Source organism: Panthera onca, chromosome A2 (assembly GCF_046562875.1).
Source record: "Panthera onca isolate mPanOnc1 chromosome A2, mPanOnc1 haplotype 2, whole genome shotgun sequence".
NCBI classification, from domain to species: Eukaryota; Metazoa; Chordata; class Mammalia; order Carnivora; family Felidae; genus Panthera; species Panthera onca.
In genome coordinates this window covers 57587816-57611515 of record NC_138340.1, presented here as the reverse complement: position 1 = coordinate 57611515, position 23700 = coordinate 57587816, and the positions used below count along the sequence as shown (strand labels likewise).

The 23700-nt window shown below is 56.1% G+C and overlaps 1 protein-coding gene across 3 annotated transcripts in view; it reads left to right on the top strand.

Annotated features, from left to right (window-relative positions):
- The window catches only part of EEFSEC (eukaryotic elongation factor, selenocysteine-tRNA specific), a 249055-nt gene that overhangs the window by 191113 nt on the left and 34242 nt on the right, over positions 1-23700 (top strand). For 2 of the 3 annotated variants that reach the window (XM_060631918.3, XM_060631921.3), the window contains exon 6: positions 11172-11328. The exons of the other annotated variant lie outside the window; for it this stretch is intronic. In XM_060631918.3, coding sequence (XP_060487901.1) covers positions 11172-11328 — 157 coding nt within the window. The remainder of the gene's footprint in view (positions 1-11171; positions 11329-23700) is intronic. 3 annotated transcript variants of the gene reach the window in all.

The window sequence follows — 23700 nt, the reverse complement described above, 5'->3', positions numbered from 1 at the left end:
CATTCAGCAACAGTCATTCAAAAAATATTTGTGGAACACTTACCCTGTGCTGTTTTCAGGGCTGGGGGTATAACGGTAAATAAGAGCCAAATCCCTGTGCTTGTGGGCCTTAGATTCTAGTTGTACCTGTGGCCACAGAGAAAACGGTAGTAGATTTTCAAAAGTAGAAATCATGAACCATTAAAAGTAGAAATGAAGAATGGATATAGATACATAGATATATGTTGTGTGTGTGTGCTCATTTGTTTATTCTTTCATACATTTGCTGCTTGGAAATTGGCAAGCAGTAGGTTGCTGTTCATTTGGTTAAGGCTGTTTCCCATACTGTTCTACAATGTAGAATCCCTTAGTAATCACTTCGTTCTTTTTCAGGTTTTTTTGGTTTTTGGTTTTTGGGTGTGTGTGTGTGTGTGTGTGTGTGTGTGTGTGTGTTTGTTTTTTGTTTTGTTTTGGGTTTTTTTTGGTCCCTTGATTACATCGCAAAGAAAGTCCTAGATTCCTTTGAAGGTGACTTTAACACCCATCTCTTACATGCTGATCTGCTTTTTGAACAAGCAGAAAACAGGGCCAAGATAGATCCTTCCAGTATCAACAGTCTGTGACTAGGATCCAATTCATTTTTTAAATTGTATTTACTTTACCATCAGGTTCCTATTTATGGCGACTCTCATTTTCTCTCTAGGGTACCATGTGAAGTTTCTCTTTTAAGCGTCGGTATTTAAAGAAAACGGTTAGGTAAAGAATCTTTCTTTGCAGGTGTGCAAAGATCTGGTGAAAGTAAAGGGTGGTGTTTCTAAGCTGGGATGGAGCTCCTGGGCCATGCTCCAGAGGTCCCTGTATCCCAGCCATGTGTGGATTTAAACCAGCTGCTCCTCTCTTAGTGAGCCAGGCTGAGTGTCACAGGCAACATGGCCTTTGTATGGAGGAGACATGTGCCTGGTCAGAGGGCCTACAGAGGGCCGCAGGAAGCAGGAGAGGGGCAAGGACTCTGCTAAGGTGGGAGGAGGTGGTCTTGTACGGGAAAAGTACAAAGAGTTAATGACCTTTGAGCTGTGCCTTGTGACCGGTCAGACTGGGAGGTGGAGGTCCCAGAGCCAGGCACTGTTTCTACAGAGGCACGGAAACAGGGCCCTCTGGCCCAGGGTGCCTGGCAGCTGGAGGACAGAAGGCAGCTCCAAGGTGTATGTGGACCAACCACCAAAGCCACCAGCAGGTTGGGGCCTGGGGGAGGCTGAGGCTTCATTCAGATTGTGCTGGAGAAATCCTTTGAGTGGGGCCAGCCAGGGCAGCCTACAGATAGGTGTCCACATGAGGTCCCCAACCTTGTCTCCTGTCACCTAGCCTGCATTCCCAGATCCTGGGCACCCCAGGTTGAGTCGAGTAGTCTGGCCTGACGGAAGCCACTTACTCTCTGGGGCCCTGTTTCCTCATTTGTAACAATTGCATGGGAAAAGGTGGGGCCACCGAGGGCTCAGTGCTGAGGACGCGGAGTGCTGTGCACTTGGCCTGCCCTGCCATGGTCCACTTCACACCTCCGACTGCTGCCGCACCCCAGGGGCCCTCCTCTCCTCCCTCTCTGCCCTAGAAGCCTGTGCACCTCCGCCCACATCACTCTCTGAGAAACTAAGGTGGTCCTGCCACTGCCTACTCAGAAATCTCTTTGGGCCCACCTTACACCTTAGCTACCCCGGCTGGGATCCCAGGACGTGGCAGGTCGGGGAAGCAGCCACACAGGACCGAGAGGGTGCCTCCTTGAGACCAGGACTAGAGGAGAGGAGGGAGGAGAACCAAGTATGGCAATGTCTGCGGGCTGAGGCCTTGAGGGCCCAGGGACCTCGGGCTCCAGCCAAGGCCCCAGGGGATGCTGAACGGCCCTGAGTGGGTGTGAAACTTTGGGGGAGTCTCTTCCCCTCAGCACCCTTCCTGGAAAAATAGGGGCTATCCTCCCTACTCCATGGGCTGGTGGAAGGCGGGGAAACGAGTACATATAAAATGCCGAGTGCTGTTCATGGCACACTAGGCCATCGTTAAGCAGTGGCTCTCCTTGTTGCTATTTGGACTTTCCTCAGGCACAGATGCCTGGGTTCCCAACTCGGGTGGTGGCGAGATGCTGACACCCGCACCTTTTCTGTGGTGGGATCAGGCCATGCATGCCGACTACCCTGGCTCTGGCACCCTGGCGCTGGATGGGGAAGGCCTTAGGGCTGGGCCAAGGAGCCTGCGGCATCAGCCCAACCAAGTGTAAACACACAGATGCCACCAGGGGCACTGGCTGGCTTTGAAGTCTAAAGTGCTGCTGCCTCCTGGCTCTTGGCTCACCCCACGGTATTGCTGATGGCTTGTTCAATGTGCCCAGGGCACTGGAGAGTGTGCTGGCTGGGGTGCCGGCCAGCCCAGGCTCCCTGCAGTCCTTCTTGACCCGCCCTCGGAGGAAGCGGTGCTGTGATCCACCTGGTCCCTTGGCCCACTCTGCTAACCCTTGCTCCCCTAGGCCCCTGTCCAGCAGGCTGAAGACTGTATTGGCTCCCAGGCCACTCAAGAGAACAGAGGTTCCCCCTGAACCAGAGGTCAGGAGGGCTCTTTCCTCAGGGAGAAGATCAGATAGTGAAGATCAGCCCTAGTTGTTCTGGCCTTGGCCCTGGCCCAAGCCCTTGGCCTCTCTCCTCCCTTCCAAACGGCAGCATCTGATAGTAGAGAATCTTGCTGGGCTGTTGAGGTGCCTGTGAGCCTCCTCAGATTGAAGATTGCTTTTTTGCTTGAATATAGACACAGGGTCAAGGCAGCTCGACACAGTGGAAAGAGCTGGCACTGGCCTGGCTCAGCTTGGCCATAGACAGGACATTCTCTCCCCACCCCACCCCCGGAACCTGTCTCTTAGGTGAGGAAGCTGTGGTGGAGTTGATGAGGTCACGTGTGCTAAGGGCCAAGGGGGGGCCTGGCACGAAGCAAGTGCTCACTAAAATGTGCGTCTCCTTTTTCCTCCATGAAAATACGGCTGCCTTTAGGAGTGGTGCCTTTGTACCTCCCTATGAGCTGTGGACAGACAGCTTTACCTGCATCAGTGCCTGGGTGATGGAGGACAGAAACAGAGAGGGAGGCTCAGTGGGGGTACAGGGAAGTGGGTGGCAGGGCTTCTACAGATGAGCAAGTGCTCTGCCCAGTGGTGGGCAGGCCCTAGTTCTGAGGAAGCCAGCCCCGCTGGCCCAAGAGGTGGGGCAGAGGCGGGCAGATTCCTCCTTGGGTGGAAGCCCTGGGGGCGCCTGCCCTGGGCCTCCTCACTGGGCCTCTGCAAATCACTTGACAAAAGGAGATGAATTGAAGGCTGCTTTCCTTTCCTGGGTTTGCACCTGGGGACTGCAGTGAGGTTGGTTGTCGCTCACACAATCTTTCAGTCAGAAATCTTGCCTCTTCTCACAGCAACTTTGGAGGCAGATAGGTTCACCCTGTTTTCAAAGGGGAGGACACTTAAGGCTCAGAGGAGTGATGTGGTCTGCCCAGGGTCCCACCGTGGCGGGTGGAGGAGTGGCCCTACCCTGGGGGCCACTCCAGGGCCCCCATCTCCCCACCATACCAGGCCATGGCCCTGTACTGGGGAGGAAGAAAAGGCATCTTTTGGGCGAGATGTTTCTTACGCCAAGTAAGGATGGGTGTACCAGAATAGCATCGTCATCTCAGGGACGCTTGGGGAAGTTGTCGATCCTGGTGGCTGTTAAGTGCCCTGGGAGAATTACCACCCCGTGTGAGGGCTGCATCGGGGATCCAGGCAACTTCTGAGTTCATCCCTTGCAGATCCCTTCCCTGGCTCTTGTCCTCAGCGAGGACCTCATTGTGAGGTGGAGGGTAAGAGGGAGAGAACCAGAGTCCCGAGAGCAGCCCCCGGTTAGATAATTCTCCATCTGTGGTCTCTGGATATGTCTTAGTTGTCCTTGCCAACACCAACACCCCTAATCCCCAAAACAGCCCTTTCAGAGGAAGAAACTAAGGGTCAGGGAAGTCCCTTGCCCCAGGTCGTGGGCACAGAGCTGAAAGAAGCAGTCCGGACTCAAACCTTCCCAACCCCTTCTCTTGCCTCAGCCCTCCTCACAGCCAATGGAGCGAGCGACTCGGGTCCCCACTGCACGGCAGGCTGCCCTTCTTTTCTTGGTGCCACTTCTCCAATTTGAATTAGAATAGTCGCTTCGGAACTTGGGCAGTTCCCAAGCCTCATCCTGGGAACTGGGCCCCGAGAGACACACACATGTAATGACATAATTATGTGCACTGGCAGCCAGGTTCCCGCACAGGGGCTGGGGACAGTGGGGACTTGCCTGGCATGTAAGCAAGGGCCTGGGCTTCCATACGCAACCAGTGAGTGCTCTTTGGGAAGTTACCCTCTGATGACTGACGGCTAATAAACAAAGCGAAGTATTCATGCAAACAGTGAAAGTCCCCACTTCGGGCTAGTGTTGTAACCGTGCTGGCCCAGGTTCAGCATTGTTCCCAAGGAGTAAGTCCCACATGCATTGCCTTTGGTTTGACGTCACGATGATTGATTTCAAAATGAAAAGCCTCCAACTGTCCTCTGAAGATTTTTCCCTGCTGGATGTGCGGGTGTCTAATCTCTGAGGTCTTTCTCCTTTAGCTGGAAGAGTCTATAATTTGGAGACGAGCCAACCACTGGGCACACACACATATTTCAAAGACAGACAGGGCCGAGAAAAGGCATGTTCTCTAGCCCCCCTGCCCTTTAACACCCAGGACAAATGATGACCCCTGGTCTTCCGGAAGCTCCCCAGAGATATCGGCCTCACTGCCTCCAGCAGGAAAGGCTATCGTCCCTCTCTCTAACGAGACTTTTCATGAGATTTCTTACAGCAGACATTTGTGAGTCCCCTCTTACCACGTCTACCCCCAGTAATATCTGGAGAGCTTACATTCTGGGGACACAGAGATGCACTTCGGCCAGCTCCTGCCTTCCCCTACCACCCCTCTTCCAATTGGGGCAGCCAGTGCAGTCAAGCTGCTGTTGGGCCAAGACCCTCACACAGGCTTTGTCCCGTCCTGCTCCCAATGCAGTCTTCTGCCTGGGGCTCAGTGTCCAGCAGGGGGCCATGGAAGAGTGCCGTGGTCTGTCAGCAATGTCTGCTCTCATCTGCATGTGGCAGCCAGTGGGGTGGGGAACACAGGCCCCATACCTGCCCCCCCTGCCTTCCTGTGTATGGTGCAGTGGGGAGGGTCCTGAGGGAGGAAGACACCCTGCCCAGGGAGCGTGGGGGTGGCAGAGGCCAGGCCAGTGCCGACTCTGTGTAAACCTGCCATAGCTCTCTTACCTCACTTTGTGGATGAGCAGCTAAGGCCCGTAGGGGTTAGGCCACGGGCCAGAGGCTCCAAGACCACAAGACCAGGGCTTTGAGCCCAAGCAAGCTGGCTCCAGAGCCCAGGCTCCGGCCCACTGCACGAGCAGAAGCTCAGCCTTCCCTCTGGAATTGGCCCTTCTGTGCAGAGAGTCAAGAGCCATGTTGGACAATAGCATTTGAGTCTGTTCTTAGCTGTTGCTTCTAGCTGAGCACCTCCTCCTCCCATCTTCCCTCTCCTGGTCCCCATCCCCTTAACCTTCTTTCTTCATCTCTTCTGGTCTCCAGTGCGCCCGTGCTCCTAAATGTGGCCTGTATTGGAATTCACCAGAAGGGCAACTGGCCTCTTGGCCTCATAACCAAAGCTAGAGGAAAGTTTACCATCCCTTCAGCCTCATTTTATGGATGAGGAGCCTGGAGAGTTCCTGGAGGGTCAGCAGCTTGCCTCACTGGCCTTCAGTACATTCTGGACCTGGCAGCCTCCACCCCGGGTTGGCCCCAGAGCCGACCAGAAGCACCTCACAGCCACGTAGCCCTCCCTCCCAAGGCACTGAGTCCACTGGGCTGGCAGATCTTCCTTTGACAGGTGCTCAGGCCCCACCTCAGTTCCCGCCTGGAGTGGCCAGGCTCCATCTGTCTTTACTCCCTGTCCTTGGGGTCGGCTTCTCCGGTGGCTTGGGGTTTTTAGGAGCTGGGATGGGTAGGGGTGGGGCTACCCTGCTGCCCCAGGATTGAATTTGCTAGCTTGGGCCCAGGCAATCATGGCATGGCTCGGGGGAGCCCAGAGAATGGGGATGCCTGGCCGGGCCCATTCACTGCTGCCAAACGTCCACCTCTTCTGCTCTCATGCCGTGGAGGTGACGGCAGGGAAGGCTGGAAATGTGTGACTTTGGGCCAGTCATTTCACTTTGCTAAATCCCTACGTGGCTTTTTGGAAGAATAACTAATGATGTGGAGGCGTCTCTTCCAGAGCATGGCCAAGGACAGTTTGTGGCTCTCACCTGCTGAGGGTGCTGGGGTCGGGGACAGAGGAGGTGCAGAGGGCTGGATAGTCTGAGGGAGGAGGAGGTTGCTGCCAGCTCCTCTCAATGTCCTGGCAGCTTGTGTCCATAGTGCCAGACTGGGCCATCTTCCAGCTCCTGGAAGGATCCACTCAGGCTGCTGGAAATGATAGTGTGGACCAACGGGGGGGGGGGGGGGGGGGGCGTGGTTTGTCAGCTTTTCTGAGACCACAAGGGGTTCCTGGCAATATGCTGAAGGCCGGCCTCCTCACCCACACTGCCTGACCTCTACAAGTGGAATTGAAGACACAGAAGTTAGTAGGAGGGACATTACACCTAATCAGTGCTATTATGCCTTCTGGCCAAGCCATAAAACAAGAGAACAGGAATGACCAGGGCCCTGCCTTTGAACTTGAATCCTTTCTAAACTGCCACTCCAGCCCAAGGAGACCACAAGGCAGCAAGCAAGAGGGAGCCCCTCGGGCCCCTCCTCGGAGGGTCAGAAAAAGCCCATTCGCTCCTCACCTTATCCCGGATGCTTAAAAAAATATTGTGGTAATGTAGGTCAGTGAACTGACCGGCACCACACACCGGCAGGATTACAGGGCCCGCCAGCCCGCACGCTGGCCCACTCGGCCAGATGAGAACATAAACAAGAAGTGCCGGGAGCCCTCAGCTTCCCTGGCCCTAGGCTTTTGTTTATGTAGCACTTAAACCAACTTTGGGGTCGTTGCAGTCTGCCATGAAGGCCCCGAAGCTTTTTGAAGTTCCCCTGAAGTTAATAAAATTAGTCTGCCCTCGTTGCGAGGCTTGGGAGGGGGTGGGAGATGGGTCCTCCACTGTGTCTGTGGCATTTAGCTTTTTAAGTTAATATTCTATAACCCAAAGAAAGGAAGAGGCGGGGGAGAAGGCCCAATAAAAAGTCTTGTGAAATGCCTTTTTGCTAATAGGTAGCATGCCTGCCACCCCAGGGCCCTGGTCACCACGAAGCCCCGCCACCAGGCCCGTTGGAGAGCCTGCTGTGCTCCGGTGCGAGGGAGGGCCTGTACTGGGGCGGAAGGGGACCTAGGTGCAAGGCGGGGCTGTGGGCTCCCTCTAATGAAACGTACCCCCAGCCGCAAGTCCACTTGAGTGATTTACTTTTGCGCCCAAAGAGCCAAGAGTCCCCTTCTGTCAGCAGTATCTCCCTCCCCACCTGCATATCACGTGCATATTTACTGGGACCTGTCATGGGCCGGGGCCCTGCAGGGCAGAACTCCCAGTCTGTCTCGTGAGGGACACAGACAGGCCAGCTGCCAGTGATGAGACAGAGCGGCCAGGCCTCAGGACAGGAGGTTCCTGCCGTGTGGGGAGGCTGTCTGAAGGAAGGCTTGTCCAAACTGAGCCCGGGAGGACTGGGGGAAGTCTGGGGTGGGTACGGTTGAGGGGAGGGGGGAGGGGTGATAGACATGTTCATTATGTTCATCGGCTTGATCGTGGTAATGTTTTCATAGGTGTATACATATCTCTAAAATTATCAGGTTACATACCTAAAATGTGTACGTGCTTTTATAGATCAGTTATGCGTTGATGAAGTGTTAAAAAATGAAAGACCACAGGCAGGACTGAGCACTGCAGACGTACCAACAACCACAGTTAGGTACGTTTAACATTGACTCAGGCATTCGGGGAGCATATAGCAAGGCTTGTTGATGTGCAGAGAACACAGCTGTGGAGAAGAGAGACATGTTTCTGCTCTCATGGACCTGTGTCCCGCTTGGGAGGAAGAAACAAGTAATGGACAGGGGCACCTGGGTGGCTCTGTCAGTTGCGCGTCCACCTCTTGATTCCGGCTCAGGTCATGATATGGTCAGGATATCAAGCCCCGCGTTAGGCACTGAGCTGAGCATGAGCCTGCTTGGGATTCTCTGTCTCCCTCTCTCTCTGCCCCTCCCCTGCTTGCTCTCTCACTCTCTCTCTCTCTCAAAATAAATAAACGTTAAACAAACAGCAGATAAAGCTATAGCATAATATCAGGGAGTGATCTGTGCTCCGAAGACAAGAGGTAGGACCAGGGTTTACAGAGGAGCAAGGTCCAGGGTGTTGGGAGGACACAGGCACGAAAAGCTTGACTGGGGCCCTTGTAGGCACCAGGGCCCTGCCCAGAGACAGGGACACCCTGTAGCCAGTGAGCCGTCCAGAGGCAATGGGATGGAGGAAAGAATGTAATTACCCTCCACAAGGATATACATGAGCCCCTGGAGGCAGGAGCTTGGATTTGCCCTCGGTGACACACCTGGCACATGGTAGGCTCTCAGTAAATATTTGTAGGAAGAAAGGACGAACATTGTTAGGAATTGGGTGTGAATTTTCTGCCTGGATTGCCTGTTGGGGCCCTGTGGTGCCTTTTATAAGGTGGTTCTCTAGGTAGGTTGTAAGCTCCTGGTGCAAGGACTGTGCCTTTTCTCTGACTGTGTCATTTCTCGCCCAGCCATGGGGCCCAGGACAGGTCTTGGGTCTCAGCTGGCCCTGTCTCATGGGCTAGCAAGGGCCTGGGACCCACCCGTCCTGCCCAGAGTGCCCCCGGGGCATCCCGGCGGGCGTCTTCAGCACGGGCTCTGCAAAGGTCCGGCATACTTGACTTTGAACTTCCACCGTGCCACTGGCCCTGGTGACTGCAGTTCCCTCAGATCTCGCCTCTGACTGCCCTGAAGTAGGAATGAAAACCCCTTGCAGACAAGGGTGCCCCGGGGTTCAGTGGGGCCCCCTGATGCCTCTGTTACAGGCTGCGGTGCTCTGAGGCACTTTCTTCTAACAACTGGTGGCCTCTGAGTAGTGCAGGCCGAGCTTAGGACAGGAGGTGGCACTGAGCACCTTCAGTCATGGGGCATACAGAACGGCTAGTCCAGAGTCAGTTCGGCTAACCATCCTGGCTGCCGAACATGATAGGTAGCCCTGCCTCCCAGGCCCTGGGCAGGCTGGGAACAGACTTCTACGTACAGGCCGCTCTGGTGGGTGTGGAGGCAGAGTTCCTGGGAGCCGCGAAGCCTGGGAAAGCATTTGGGGCTGCTGACATCCGCGCACCCTCGCTCCCCGTGTCCTGCAGCTGCCAGGAGCCACCTCCGTTCAGTTCACCCTGTGGTACCCACAAACGGGGCAGAGCCCATGGCAGGCCCGCCCACGGGAGAGCTCTGCCGGGGCTGAGTCCTGAAGGACGAGGAGGAGTTCATGTGTAGGAATGAGATTTGTGAATTATAAAGGGCTATGCAAGTGGAAATGATTATTCTTATCGTTATTTGTATCCGATTCATCCATCACCGGGGAGAGGAGGAATTCAAGTACCTTTTATCTGGCGCTATGAATCAAATAGAATAGGATATGTTTTTCTAAAAGGGTTTTAGGGTAAATGGGACAGTTTCTGCCTTTCAAAACAATCCATCTGGGACCCTTGGCCAAATCTTGGTGTCTTGGGCAGAAGTGAGAGGTTTCTGAGGTTGAGGACAGCCCGGCACACGGGGGTCCCCATGAGTCTCGGCCTCAGGAGGAGAACACGTGGAGACTGCAGGCCCCACTGCTGGCAGCACTCCAGCCTCCATGCTGTTGCCTGGGCTGACACCTGCTCAGACTCAACCCTGGTCCCCAGAAGCACCCAAGCCGGTGCACAGGGCCTGGAGAGCAAGAAGAAGCCTCCCCCATTTGCTCTGTGGCACCTGTGTGGGACCCAGCATGCCAGACGCCAGGTCAAGCACGGGCCCTACTCTGAAGTAGCAGCAAATCTCAAGAAGAAGCTCGTTAGCCCGTTTGAGGTCATCTGGGGGAGGGTCTAGTCTTCAACATGCACACACACACATACACATGTCCCTCTTTCTCTCTTTTACACAGAGGCCTGGCACCTTCCTGGCACAGGCCCTGGAAAGGAGCCAGGAAGGGCAGGGGAGGCCACAGGAGGGGAGAGTGACACTTCAGCCTTCCCCACACTCAGTCCCCTGGGGAGAGGTTCAAGGTGAACACAGCTCTTGCTGAAATCAGGGCTGTACTAGGTCGGCTTTTCATGCACGTGTGTGTCCCTTCTGTGGCCTGGGCCTCCACAAAGAGTGAGGGGACACAGGCTGGGCAGCGCAGGGCCTGGCCACGGCCAGCAGGGAGACAGGGAAGCTGGGGCCTCTCCTGGGGTTGGGGCAAGAGGGCATCACAGAGAAGAGGCGGTGAGGTGTGGTGTAGGTAGATGTGGGCCAGGCCAGGAAGGGGCCCTGAACAGAGTGAGTAAAGCCTTGGCTGAAATGCATATGTGTTTAGCAGGATGGGGTGGCAGAGACCAAGTTCTTGGACACTCCTTGTGGGAGGGGAAACCGGAGAGAGAGTGAGGCAAGTTCTAGAAAACCTTGATGCAGACTCAAGTGTGGATGTCATCCTCTCGACCTGGGGAGTCTGAGCAAACTTTCATGAGGAGAATGCCGTGCTTGGAGACAGGCAGGGCACAGTGGCCATGCAGAGGCTGGTACGGGCAGGGAGGTTGTGGGTTCTGAGCTCAGTCTGCCCTGGGAGCTCTGTGACCTGGGACGGATGGCCTAACTCTGCTATGCCTCCAGTTCTACATCTGTGAAGTGGGGAAACAGTGCCTCCCTCCCATTGCTGCCGTGTGCTACGCATGAGCCACACAAAGCTCTCACGGCCAGCTTGCCGGCTGCCGAAGCTCAGCGGTGGTCAGTGGTGGTGATGAGGGCTGGTTGCCATGTGACTCCAGTGCATTCCTTCGTCGGCGAGACAGATCACCCCAGGGCCGGGTAGGGACAGCGGCAGTCCCAGGCTCCTCCAGCACACACTGATTGTCTCTCCGGGGCCGGGTGTGTGGGGACAGGTGATAGACGACCACGGCGTGATCGGCCGCTCCCTGTTCAAAAAGGAGACCAACATACAGCTCTTCGTGGGCCTCAAGGTGCACCTGTCCACTGGGGAGCTGGGGGTCATCGACAGCGCCTTCGGCCAGAGCGGCAAGTTCAAGATCCACATCCCTGGTGAGTGCAGTCACTTCCTCCCACTGGCAGGCACCGTGCAGGCATGGAGAGACGGCAGAGACGGTGCACGGACAGTGCCCCTTGGCTCAGGATGTTCAGCCTGCCTGAGCTGATACACGGGGCCCAGCCCACTCGGCCTCATGGCCTTTGGTCCCCTGTGGCTGAAGAGCCGGGATGGGTCCTGGAGGGGCTTGGCGTGGAGTTAGCCTCTGGGCAGAGCCAAGGTCAAGGTCTGAGTCTGAGCTCCTGCTCCACCGTTACCATATAGGGGTGACCTTGAATGTATTACCTGGGTTGTCTGTGAAGTATGGTACCAGTACTGACCTGACAGTTGCTTCTAAGGAAAAGTTGGTGAGAGAGACCACCAGGGGTCTGGAACACTGCCCCAGTAGCCAGAATGTGAGTTGCCACCTCCTTTTTTGCCCTGTGGAGACCAGTAGGTGCGGAGGCTCTGTGCAACCTGAGTTGGGGCTTGTCTGTGGTGGGATCAACGGTGTGCATTTGCTCTTGGGAATAGAGCCCTTGGATTTCTTTAGTTCGGCCCTCCATCCTATCACTCCTGTGCGTACCCCACACCCGTGTTCTTGAGGTCCCACTGCACACCAGGCAGGCTGCCACAGTCATGGGAGGGGGTGGGTGGGAATGCACTCAATGAGTATTGACTGTGCCTCACAGAAAAATAAAGGAGGGTGAGGGGAAGAATCACTGTGTGTGCCTCTGGACAGGGCAATTAGGGAAGATCTCTCTGAGGCGAGAACAGTTGAGTAGGGGCCTGACCAAAGGGAAGGAGGGAGCCCCACTGACACCAAGGGAAAGAATGTTCGTGGAGACAGGGGATATGTACGAAGGCCCTGACGTGAGGACTGCTTGTTTGGCACAAGCCAGGAGGTATGTGGGATGTCACTTTTCTTCCCCAGCAGTACGTTACACCAGTTTTCAGACATGCAACAGAGTTGAAGGATTTTACAGAGAAACCCCGACTTCGCATCAGCATGTTGCTGTACCCTGCATATCTTCAGGGCTCTGAGTTTTATTCTGTGAGGGTTGGAAAGCCACGGGGAGGTTCAGATCAAGTCAGCAACACAATGTTGGTGTAGAGCTTCTTGAGTGACATCTTCAGGTGGGGTGGTGCCCTGGCCAAGTTCCCTGGCAACTCGCCAGGTGAAGTCAGCACCCTCTGCTCTCCTGAGAGCCTGGCCAAGGGCCCTTGCCTCCCTAGTCCTTCCTCGAGCCCAGAGGGTCATGTGTGGGATTTGCCCTCGCATGAGGAAGAGCAGTGGGCACCGGAGGCCTGCTTCCCTGTGGCACTCGGATCTGCTGTTTGCACCCCGAGGTCTCCGTCAAGGTGGGGCTCAGCTCCGTCACGGTTGGACATACTCCCTTGGGGCAGGCAAAGTGACCATGATACCAGGCTTTAAGCTCCTGTCCTGTCCTCTCCACTGCTCCTGGTCATTACCTCAGCCCAACCAGGGTCCACAGTGTCCTGTTCTGGGTTCCAAGAAACACACACAGGGCATGAGCCGGGCAGGCCAAGGTCCAGACCTCACTTCCCAGGGCTTTGGGCCTGTCCCTGTGGGGGCTCACTGGGAAGGAGGGGTACAGGGCACTGGGAGGGCAGGAAGGGAGCTGCCTGGAGTTGGGGGGGACCGCATCCCGGAGCACTCACCCCTCCCCCGGTGGCAGGGGCCTGCTGGTCCAGACGAGGGAAGGCCAGCCCCATCTGTTTCCTTTTTTGGGGGGTCATGCTGACCTTCCCCTCAGCCCCCTTCCCCTAACCCAAGGCAAACTCCGAGTTGGGGTGTTCTCAGAACAGGCCAGAGTACAAGAGGAGGCTTGTTTGGGGGCTCTGGGTACTGGGGTGGGAGTACAGGGAGGGAGACACAGTGCCGCGGCTTCAGTCAACTCAAGTTCACATTCCTTTGTTAGATCAGTGTTGCCTTTTTAATAGGTCTGCTTCCTGTTTGTGGCTTTTAAGCTTTTTATTAAATATAACTGGTCAGATTCCTTCATCCCCGCCCCCAACTCCACACCCCCCTCCTGCTTGTCTTTTCCTGCCGATTCCTCCCATGAAGAATTACTTTTAACCTTTTTGAAGTTCATTAATTGTGAAAAACTCTTCAGCGAACCCGAGACACCCAGTGCCAGGTGGAGGAGGAGGGGTGCTGCCGGCTGCAGGCTGGAAGTGCCGGCCGTGGAGGCCCGGGGTCATGGCCCTGCACAGCCCAAGCCTCCCAGAGCTGGAGCAGCCCAGGGCAGCTGTCCCAGCCCACAGGTTGTGGGGGGGCTGGGGTCAAATGTGGCCCATGGCCCTTGGTGCTAGCTCCACAGGGCAACACAGTGGGGGGAGGCCGACTGAAGATCTTTGGGTGTCTTCCCATCAGCCCCTGACCTCCAGGCCCGCCTGCTCCCTGGGGCCTCTGAACTCGGGTGGCAAGGCCAGATCCCAACAGGGCCAAGCAGGTGTTGAAGAGACCAAGTGGCAGGCAAGAGACAGGGTGGTGGGGGCTGTGCCACTCAGGTCTCTTGCTATATGCCCAGTAATCAAATTGTATCTAATTTAATGTTTATGTAAAACTTATGGCTAAAAATTTTAAACTGTCCAAACTAAACAAAACCTACCTTTTGGCTGCATTTGGCCCACGGTGACTTGTAACTCCTACTTGAATTTCAAGACGGACACTTGGTCCTCAAGTTCACAAGCCAAAGGTGAACCCTAATATGGAAACGGTGTTTTACGGAGCCATAGACACCGGCCTCTGAGAAAAGGGTCCTGACACTAGGCCTGTTGCTTCCCCCGGGAAATGCTCCCCAAAATCTGTGGGGCTAGTGAGACAGTCCCATCCTGACACCCAAGGAGCTATCCCAGGTCTTGGAGGGGGCCTCGAGGTCAGAAAGCCCCCCATGTATGTAGCTGCTCCCTTCAAAAAAGTGGCCTCATTGTAAGTCCTGGGAGGCTGAGAGGCCCTGTGAGATGAGCTGGGATCCCACCGGGTCACCTTACTGCAAAGAGAGTAGGTGGAGGGCTTTGCGGGCAGAGATGAGGACCCTGCTGAGGATCCTGTCCGTGCCGTAGTGTCCGTGCTTCCCAGGTGCTGCTTCGGTACCCGGTGCGTCCTCGTGGAGCCAGGCTGGTTGCCTCTGTCTCCATGTAGGCCTCGGGAGCAGAGGGGCAGAGCGCCTTGACCATGGTCTCAGTGGGCAGTCCCTGCCTGCCCCACCAGCCCGAAGACAGGCGCCAGGGCTTTGGAGAGCTGGCGCCACGGGGCCCACACATGGTGGGAGAGACCCTTGTGCTGGGCAGCCTGGCCCAGGCTGCCACGGCCCACCCTGGTGAGTGCTGTCCTGCTGTTCCCACCCTCCACGCCGTACCAGTGTCCCAGCACCAGCTCCGGCTCTGAGAGGCAGCCCGGGGTGGGTGGGGAAGCTGGGACCATAGCTGCTCCCCCCAACCCCATATACCCCACTCTGCAGGGTAAATGACTTCTGCCAGAGAAGAGTCAAGTGAGGGGAGAAAGGCACTGTCCCTCATGACAGCCATGAGCCACTTACTCTAGGGGAGGAGGTAAACATACACACGCAACTTTATCTCCCGAAACAATGCCTCAGACCGGCAATTGCCCAGTAGGTTGATAAGTGTACCTTGGTAGGACGTGGCAAGCTTTTTGGGTGGCCCATCTCCCACAGGGTGCTCCTGGACCCGCCAGTCTGGGGAGGAGTGTGTGTGGTTTGTGCTAGCAGTACGGGCAGGGATGGCCCACAGTACACGTGCAGCTTATGGCCTTGTGACTGCAGAGCCCTGGGCCCCAAGTACTGCCGGTGTGATGTGCATCACTGCCCCTAGTCGGGTGGCCGCACAACTCACGAGTCACAGAGCTCTGAGCAGACACGTGCCTTGGAAAAGCCAGAGCAGCAGTGATTGAGAACCGCAACCACTGGCGGCCACAGCGAGGGCCTTGTCCTCTCCACGGGCCTGCCCTACCTGCCCCGCCGAGACCACCCCGCCTCGTACATGTCAGGAAGTCGACCCGGACTGGGGCAGCCAGGCTCTCCCTCAGTCCCCGAAACAGAGGTCTCAGGTCCTGCTAGTAATTCGCATTTAGGGTCACCGGATTTAGGTGATCTTTGATACCCTTTCAACTATTACTAATCACAACCAAATGGACCCGAGGCAGATGAGAAAAGAAAAACAAATGCGTGGCATTGTACTTGTAGTGAGAACCTAGAAGGAACTTCTGCTTACTGCTCTCCAGGAGCCATGGCCGCTGTCCGAGGGGGCCCTATGAAGCCCCCAGAAAGGTTGGCACCCATGGCATCGGAGTGTCGCCGTTTCACAGATGAGGAAACTGAGGCTTGGTGGATAAGCAATACAGCTTGCCCAGTGTCGCTCCGTAGGAAGCATCAGAGCTGGGATTGAACCCACAACACCCCTCCGCTGCCCACTGCCCACAATGCCCCCTGAGCCTTGGCTCCTCCCATGCAGGGCTGGTGGGGAGGTGAGGAAGCACAGCTCTGGCCCTCTGGCCCTGTGTGGGAGAAGGGGTCTGTCGTAGTCATTCTGCTGGGCGGGCCCTTGGGCAGAGGGCCTAAGAGATGGGGCGGGGCGGCAGGGTGGTGGCACGTCTAGAGAACCACTGCCTGCTCGTCTCCAGTGGGTGTTCTGAGGAGGGTCCCTAAGCCACGCTGGCTTCAGCTTCTGTCCCCTGAAACCAGCCACAGGTGTTTGGGTCTTTGGTGTACCATCCCAATCCACAACAGGGGCTGGCTTTCCACGGAATAAGAAATGCTGCTTGCACAATGAATGAAATGAAGGAATTCAGTGGGACAGACTGGACTGGGATGAACAAACGGTTGAACTCGGGCCTGTGGGGGCCACAGAGCCTGGGGCCTAGTATGCCGCGGGCCTCCCCAGAAACTCCTCCAAAGCAGGCAGGCACCAGCATCATCAGACCCCCCTCGGCCCAGCAATTCCTTGTGACATGGCTTTGGGGGTTCTGGTGCTTTAAAGAGGACTTGAGAGAGGGTACCAGTCTGCCTAGCTCTGCAAACTTCGGGGAGGCTCAGGGCTGGGGATGCAGAGACCACTGGACAGAGTCCTGCCCCACGGCACGTCCCTGTGGAAGAGACGGAAGCCCAGACCAGCAGTTTGCAGTCACCATGGTGGGTGTCCCTAAGGGCACATGGCCAGGAAACAGGGCAGGGAGAGGGGCCATGCTGAGGGAAGGAAAAGGCAAATTTCCCAGAGAGGTTGCTGTCCAGGCAGGGATTGAGAGGGAAGAGGAGAAGGAGGTGAGTGGAGAGAACTGGAATCAGATGTGTGGTGTTCTCTAGAACCCTGTGGCCAGTGGGAGGGGCTGTGGATAGGGGAGTGCCTGCTCTGGGCGCCATTTTTTGCACCCATACACTGGCTGTGGGAATACTCCCCTCACCTCTTCCCAGGGCCTCGTTCCTCTCTCTTTGCCTGGACCACTCTGCAGACCCAAACCAGAGCCTCCTCTGGAGGTGCACGTGACTCCAGACCACCGCTTGGTGCTCCTCTCTGGCACTGCCCAGAGCACTTGTGCAAGAGGAGGCCAGAGCTGAAGGGATGAAGCCCTTCTGTTTCGGCCACTCTTCCCCAGTCCACAGATGGGGAAACTGAGGCCCCTTGATCACAGGCCCTGGCAGCTAGTAAGAGCCCAGAGTCTCCTCCTGCCTCTTCAGCTCCCAGGAAGATGCACAGTGGCCACAAGGAGCGAGGGGTGCAGAGGCCCTACCAGCTGGCTCTTTTCTCAGAAGCTCTTTCCCAGGCCTCCATTCAGGCAGACTGCCCGAGCACCCGCGTGCCGAAACGACCTCCCTTTGTGTCCCAGGACTCCAGGGGTAGCCCTGCACCTCCATTCGTCTGTCTCTCATCGGCTGTTTATCAGGCCCTTCAGGTGCCAGGCCCTGTCCAAGTCCTGGAATGTGTCAGAGGGGAGGGAGGTCCTGGATGTTGTCTGTGGAAGGAAAGTCCCCGGGTGCCCCGTTGGAGGCTGAGTACTGGGCAGGGCAGCGCCACCTCTTCTGCATCACCGGCTCTCCATGCCCGATCGGCCCAGGAGGGTAGGTGGACCAGGCCAGGGCTGCAGGTGCTGTAGACCCAGTTCCTCGGAGGGTCCCTGGGCACAGCACAGGGCATGATCTGCAGAGACAGGCAGCCCCTTGGTGCTAAGACCAAGGAAAACTTCTGATTTCCAAGAAGGGAGTGGGGATTAGACCACTAATCCCTGCCCACGGTAGCTGACCTGTCACAAGGGTCTCTGTGAATAGTGGCCAGGGTTGTGTGTTGCTCTCACCCACCAGGCCCCTGTCCTCACTGGGGGTCCCACGTGTCCACCGAGGGCCCCAGCCCCATGGCAGAGCAGGGAGAGTTAACCTCTCTCAAGCTGAGATGGGCTCTGCTACCAGGACCCCTCCCCTTGATTGATCCTGGAAGGCACTTTGCATTTGGTGACAAGCAAGGATTATACATTTCCCTTCTGATTGAGAACAGAGTCCCTTGGCCTGAGCAGGTAATTGGTGAAACACTAGATGCATGGCCTCTAAGAGCTATTCAGGGATGTTGTCTGAAGCCAGATGGGCCAGCAGCCAGCAGGAGTGGGGTCACTTAGGAGTCTGCAGCATGGGGACCCACGGCAGGGATAGCAGTCATCCAGGAAAGCAGCGAGCGGCAGGCAGAGCCCATAGCAGGGATAATGGTAGCAGTGGCACAGATGGTGGCCACTCTGGAGCCCTCGCCTTGCTCCAGGGAGTGCGTCCTCACGTAGGCAGACCACTGCATCCTCCCGGCAGCCTAGCGAGGCGGGCCTGACGGCACCCACACTTCACAGAGGAGGGACCCAGACCAGCAGGGAGCCCAAGCAGCTTTCCTGAGGTCACGTGGCAGGAGGAGGTGGCTGGGGCTGAGCCCACTGGTGGCCAGGGCACACACTGAACCACAACACACCCCACTGTTCAAGCTCAGAGACAATCAGCTGGCCAGGACGTGGACATTGGCACAAGCTCACTGTACCTTTGTCTGGTTCTCTACTGGTACCTTCTCTGTATCAGGAGCAGTGCGGGGTGTTCTGGGCACATAGGCTCCAAGAGGACACGGACCTGCTCTGGGAGTCCATAGCCAGTCATTCATCCACTCAGCAATGAGTGTTTGAGCCCCTCTTATGTGTCATCCCTGGGCTAGGCTCTAGAAGGACCACAGTGACAAAAGCCCACGTGACCCCTGTTCTCATGGGGTTTGCAGCATGGTTAGTGTGGAGGGGTCTTCTGTGGCTGCTGTACAAGAACCATAGGCTGGGTGGCCAAAACCAGGACCACTTATCCCCTCCGTTCTGGAGGCTGGTAGTCCAAGATCGAGATGTCAGCAGGGCTGGTTTCTTTAGCAGCCCCTCTCCTTGGCTTGCAGATGGCCGTGTTCTCCCTGTCTCTTTCATGTGGCTGTCCCTGTTTGCATGTCTCTGTCCTAAGTCCCTTCTTTTTTCTTTTTTTTTTTTTGAGAGAGAGTGAGAGTGAGCAGGGGAAGGGCAGAGAGAGGGGGAGACACAGAATCCGAAGCAGGCTCCAGGCTCTGAGCCGTGAACACAGAGCCCAATGCAGGGCTCAAACTCACAGACTGTGAGATCATGACCTGAACCGAAGTTGGACGCTCAACTGACTGAGCCACCCAGGCACCCCAATAAGTCCCTTTTCTCATAAGGACACTGGCCAGATTGGATTAGGGTGCCCCCATATGACCTCATTTTACCTTAGTCACCTCCTTGAAGGCCCTGTCTCCAAATACAGTCACATCCTGAGGTACAGGGCGTTAGGACTGCAACAGGTGAATCTGAGGCACACAAGTCAGCCCACAGCAGTTGGGAAAACGAACGCATCTCCCAAGCTTTTGCCATTTGGCAGACCTCATCAGGCTGTGCAGGGAAGGTGCATGGTGCTCTGAGAGTACAAAGCAAGACTGACTCCGTCTGGGGTTAGGAAGGCTTCCTGGGGCAGTGGCATGATACTAGGCCCTGGAGGATGAATAGGAGTCCTTCGGGCAGAGTAGGGGGAGTGTCCCGGGCAAAGAGGTACCCCAGTGGAGCTCTGAGGCAGAAAAGATCGGCACCTGTGGGGGTAATGGCCCAGGAAACCAGTGGGTGATGGGAGTGAGAATGGGCAGGAGCCGCCATGTGGGGTCTGGCGAGGCCCAGGAGTCTGCTCATCTCTACCCTAGTGCAGAGAGGAATTGTTGGGGGGCCTGTAGCAGGACATAACATCAGATTTCCATCGCAGAAGGTGGCTTGAGGCAGTGCACGAAAAGTTATCTTCCCACCAACCCTGGGAAGGAGTATTGTCACCCCCAACTCACAGATGAGGCTCAAAGAGCCATGCCCCACACCACGCAGCTCCCACCCCACCCACATGCTCTTCCCAAGGCCCCGAGCTGCATTCACAGCCGTGTGTCGGAGACATGGACAGCAGTGAACCAGCAGTGACCCTCTGGTGATGCCAAGGCGTGTCTCTCAGAGGGGTTTGCAAAGTGCCATGGGGCCATGGGGGGACTGCCCCCAAAGGACATGAGCAAGCTGAGCAGATGCAGGGAGATGGCATCAGAGACATGGGCAGGAGCCACGGTAGGAGTTTGGGTCTGTGGGAATCCACCAGAGGAAGGTCTTAAGTGAAAGACTGACTCGATTTGATCTTCATTTTTAAAGCGATCCCTCTGGAGAATGGTTTGAGGAAGGCCACGGGGAAAGCAGGGAGGCAGAGGGCTGCTGCAGTGCCCAAGTGACTGTGAGACCTGTGTCATGTGCATGGGAATCTAGAAAGGCTTCCCGGAGGAGGTGGATACTGGAACAGACTCCTGACTTCACCAGAGGACTTCTCCAGGCCAACCACAAGGAAAGAAGGCTGTGCTCAGAAACCTGAGTCTTCAGGCGCATTTGAGGATTGCAGCAGGGAGAGCGGCAGGAAGGGTGACAAGCCAGGGTCACAGAGTGCCTCGCGGGCCAGCCCTGGCTCATGGAGTCAAGTCTGCAGGTCCCAAGTTTCCCCTCTGGGGGAGGGGAAGATGGCTCAGAGGGAATACAGCTAGAAGCCCAAGTCCAGTGAGAAAGTACTGCTACATGGGGGAGGGGGCTGTGGATGGAGGTGGCTGGGAGGCAGGGTGCCAGGTGAGCCCATCTCAGCTTTCCCAGATGGCAGCCACAGCTCTTGGCACCTCCCTAGGGTGTCACTGCCCCGTTCTCACTGTGTCCTGAAGAATGGGCACAGGTCTGCACACAGCAGAAGGATAGGTCCTCAGCCCATGCTGCCCAGACATTGCTGCTGGCCCTGATCGTTGGCACAGGCATGCACCCAGACCCCCAGCGTGGATTCTCCCCCTGCGAGGACGCTGCAAAACTGCAGCACCATGGACCAGTCCTTGGCCCCGAATCGAGGACTTGGGACCAAGTGCTTGTTTATGTCCTTGTTATGCCCTGGCTCCATCAAGTACCCAAGAAAGCCGGCGCTACGGGAAGATCCCCTCGTCCTGGCGCCTCCCCCCATCAGGAAGGCAAGGCAGCCCCGTGCCGGCTGCTCTTCTACGGGCCTGCCCCTATGGGAGCTGGCTGGCAGCTCAGGCAAGCTCTGGAAACAGACCTGTGCCTCCAGCTGCCTGCATTTGCATGCCTGACGGTCCTTCCACCTTCGGCTGGGAGAGCTGGGCTAAGGACTTCCTGTGGTGCAAATGTCATGCAATTTAAAGCGTCCGAGTGTGGCCCTGCTGCCGTCGGGCTGGGCCAGGATGGTGCCACGCAGCCCAGGCTCCGGTCCCCTCTCCAGCTGTAGCAGGTCATGGCGGATGGTGTGGGAAGTGCCTCCAGTATGAACAAAAATCAATGAAGTTTTCTGCATTTCATTTGTAAGAAAGAAAGGTTCCAGAATCAGCCATCTGTGTTGTAGACCGTGATCCCTGGATGCAGTAGGTCAGCTGAGGCATCCGGGGCAGCTCGCTGCCTTCAGAGCCTCCATTTTCAGTTGATGAATGGGGTTAAAGATGCAATCTTGGGGGGCTGTGAGGATTAGGCTGGTGTACAAAGATGCCCTGATCTGCCTGCCGCGTGCTGGCACCCAGGCCCGGAAGCACGGGCCCCTCCACATGGGGGCTTTGAGGCTGAGGCTGCCACATCCCAGCAGGCAGCCGCCACTCAGCTCCACACGGGTGGTTCTGGGCTGCAGCACGGCCACCATGCGATCGGATCTTCCCATTTTTCAAGAGAGACTGAGGATACAGGTTTTTACATGAAATCCCCAGTTCTCCGGTGGGGTTACCGTGTCTAGCCTCTGTTGCGGCCAAGCCCTTGATGTGCTGCCTCTTCATCCTCCTGCAGCCCCCAGCCCATTTCCCGGAAGGGTACACTGAGGCTTGGAGGAGCTAGATGACCTGCCCAGCAGACCCCAGAGTCCCCAGGTAGAAGTGGGCAGTTCTCACAGCCACCGTTTTGTGGAGAGCCTTCTGGAAAGCCAGCAAAGAAAAAAAGTGAAACCTCGCCTTGGTGCCAAAGGGAGGGGCCGCAAGAAGTCCTGAGGTTGTGGGTATTGTCATGTTCCCATAAATAAGCCCTCGCACAATAGGCTATTAGGTTGCGTGCTCCCTCTGGGGTTTGAAATGAAACTGGTTTTCTTTTCCTTTAAAATGTGCTCTCCGCACCCACCCACCCAGTTGCAACTGTAGACTCTGTTTGGCGCGGAATCTCGGGCAACCTCAGTGACCTGTCCTTGGGATTTCATCAGAGTTCTTAGCCGGCCGCCTCCAGAGTAGCCCCTGCCAGGACCAGATTGACTTTTACTGAAAGACACTGGCAGGGCTGGGGTTTGTGCATGCCTGGCATTTCCTGCCCCCTCTAAGAGGTGGAAACAGGGTACATTCAAAGAACAAGAGCTTTGGAGGCGGCCAGACCTGAGTTGGAATCCTGGGTAGAGTAGTCACCTTTCTGGGCCCCGGTGTCTTCATCTATAAGAAGGATTATTTCGAGGGTTTTCCCGACCACCCTTCTGAATACTTTCAACCACGTGGAAAAGCTGGAAGACTGGTTTATTGAACATGCATAGTCCCTTGGATTTCAGTTGTGAACGTGTTGTCATGTTAGCCTGCTGTGTGAGTGCTGGGCCATTTGAATGATAACTGTGGAACAGCAGTGACACCGGCAAACCTCAGTGCGTGCCCCCGAGAACAAAGGCCTCCTCCCGTATAGCCACAACATGATGCTCTCTCGAGAAACTGGATGTCCGTCTAGGACACAGTCTACTTTCAGACTACCCCAGTGGTCCCGATACTGTCTTTCAAAACTTCTCCGACGGAGAATTCACACCCTGCATTTGGTTGTCGTGTCTCCTACGGGTTTTTGAAGAGTCCAGGTCGGGTGTCTCCCACATACACTCTTTGGGCCAGTCTGCTCTTTCCTCATGACTAAGTTCAGGTTGTGCGTTTTTGGAAGGAACCCCACAGAGGCCCTCTCGTGTCCTTCTTAGTGCACCACCCAGGATGCATGTGATGTCAGTTTGCTCACCATGCGTGATGTAGTTGTGATTTCTGGTGAAGGTGGTGGTTAGCAGGGTCAAGGAAAAGATGAAGTCAGCCCGTGGCCCAGAGATGGCTGGTGTGGAGGGGGCTCAGGGCCGCACAGCTGCTGAGCTGTGGCCCGCATGCAAGAAAGGTCACCAGGAGGTCCCTTTGGAAGTCAAGGTTAAGGCCCTGGTCTGGTAGCAGTGAGGCAGAACTGGCTGCAGGGGACCCGATCCAGCAGTGTCCTGCCCTTTCCCATAGCCCTGTGGAGGCTAAGCCAGGGCCTGCGGGGAGGAGCTGCTACTTGCCAAAGCCTGCAGAGCCCTCTCTCTCTCTTTGTCTGCCACTGTCTCTGTCTGTCTCTCTCACTCCCCTCCCTTTGCTCCAGCTGTGGCCCTCTCCTGTGACTGGCATCAGCCTCGGACACAGAGAATTGGTTTCTGCCCCTCCCCAGGGGGAAACAAGTATGGCAGAGATGACTACAGAAAGTTAAGCATCATGCTGGGTGGACAGGAAGGATGAGGTGACCACTCCAGAGTGGGTGGGAGTGGGATGGAAGGTTCCACAGACAGTGAGTCTTGAGCTGGCTTGAAAGTGCAGGGGTTTTCCCAGCTAGAGAAAGGGAGGAAAGGCATTCAGGACAGAGGGAACAGAGTATGCTAACACACAGAGGCTGGAAGGAGTGTGGCATATTTGTTGCTTCTTCTGATGTGTGGGATATTGTTCTAAATGCATTATATGTTACTAACTTACTTTTTTAATATTTAGTTATTTTGAGAGGGAGGGAGGGAGAGAGAGAGAGAGACAGAGAGAGAGAGAGAGAGAGAGAGAGA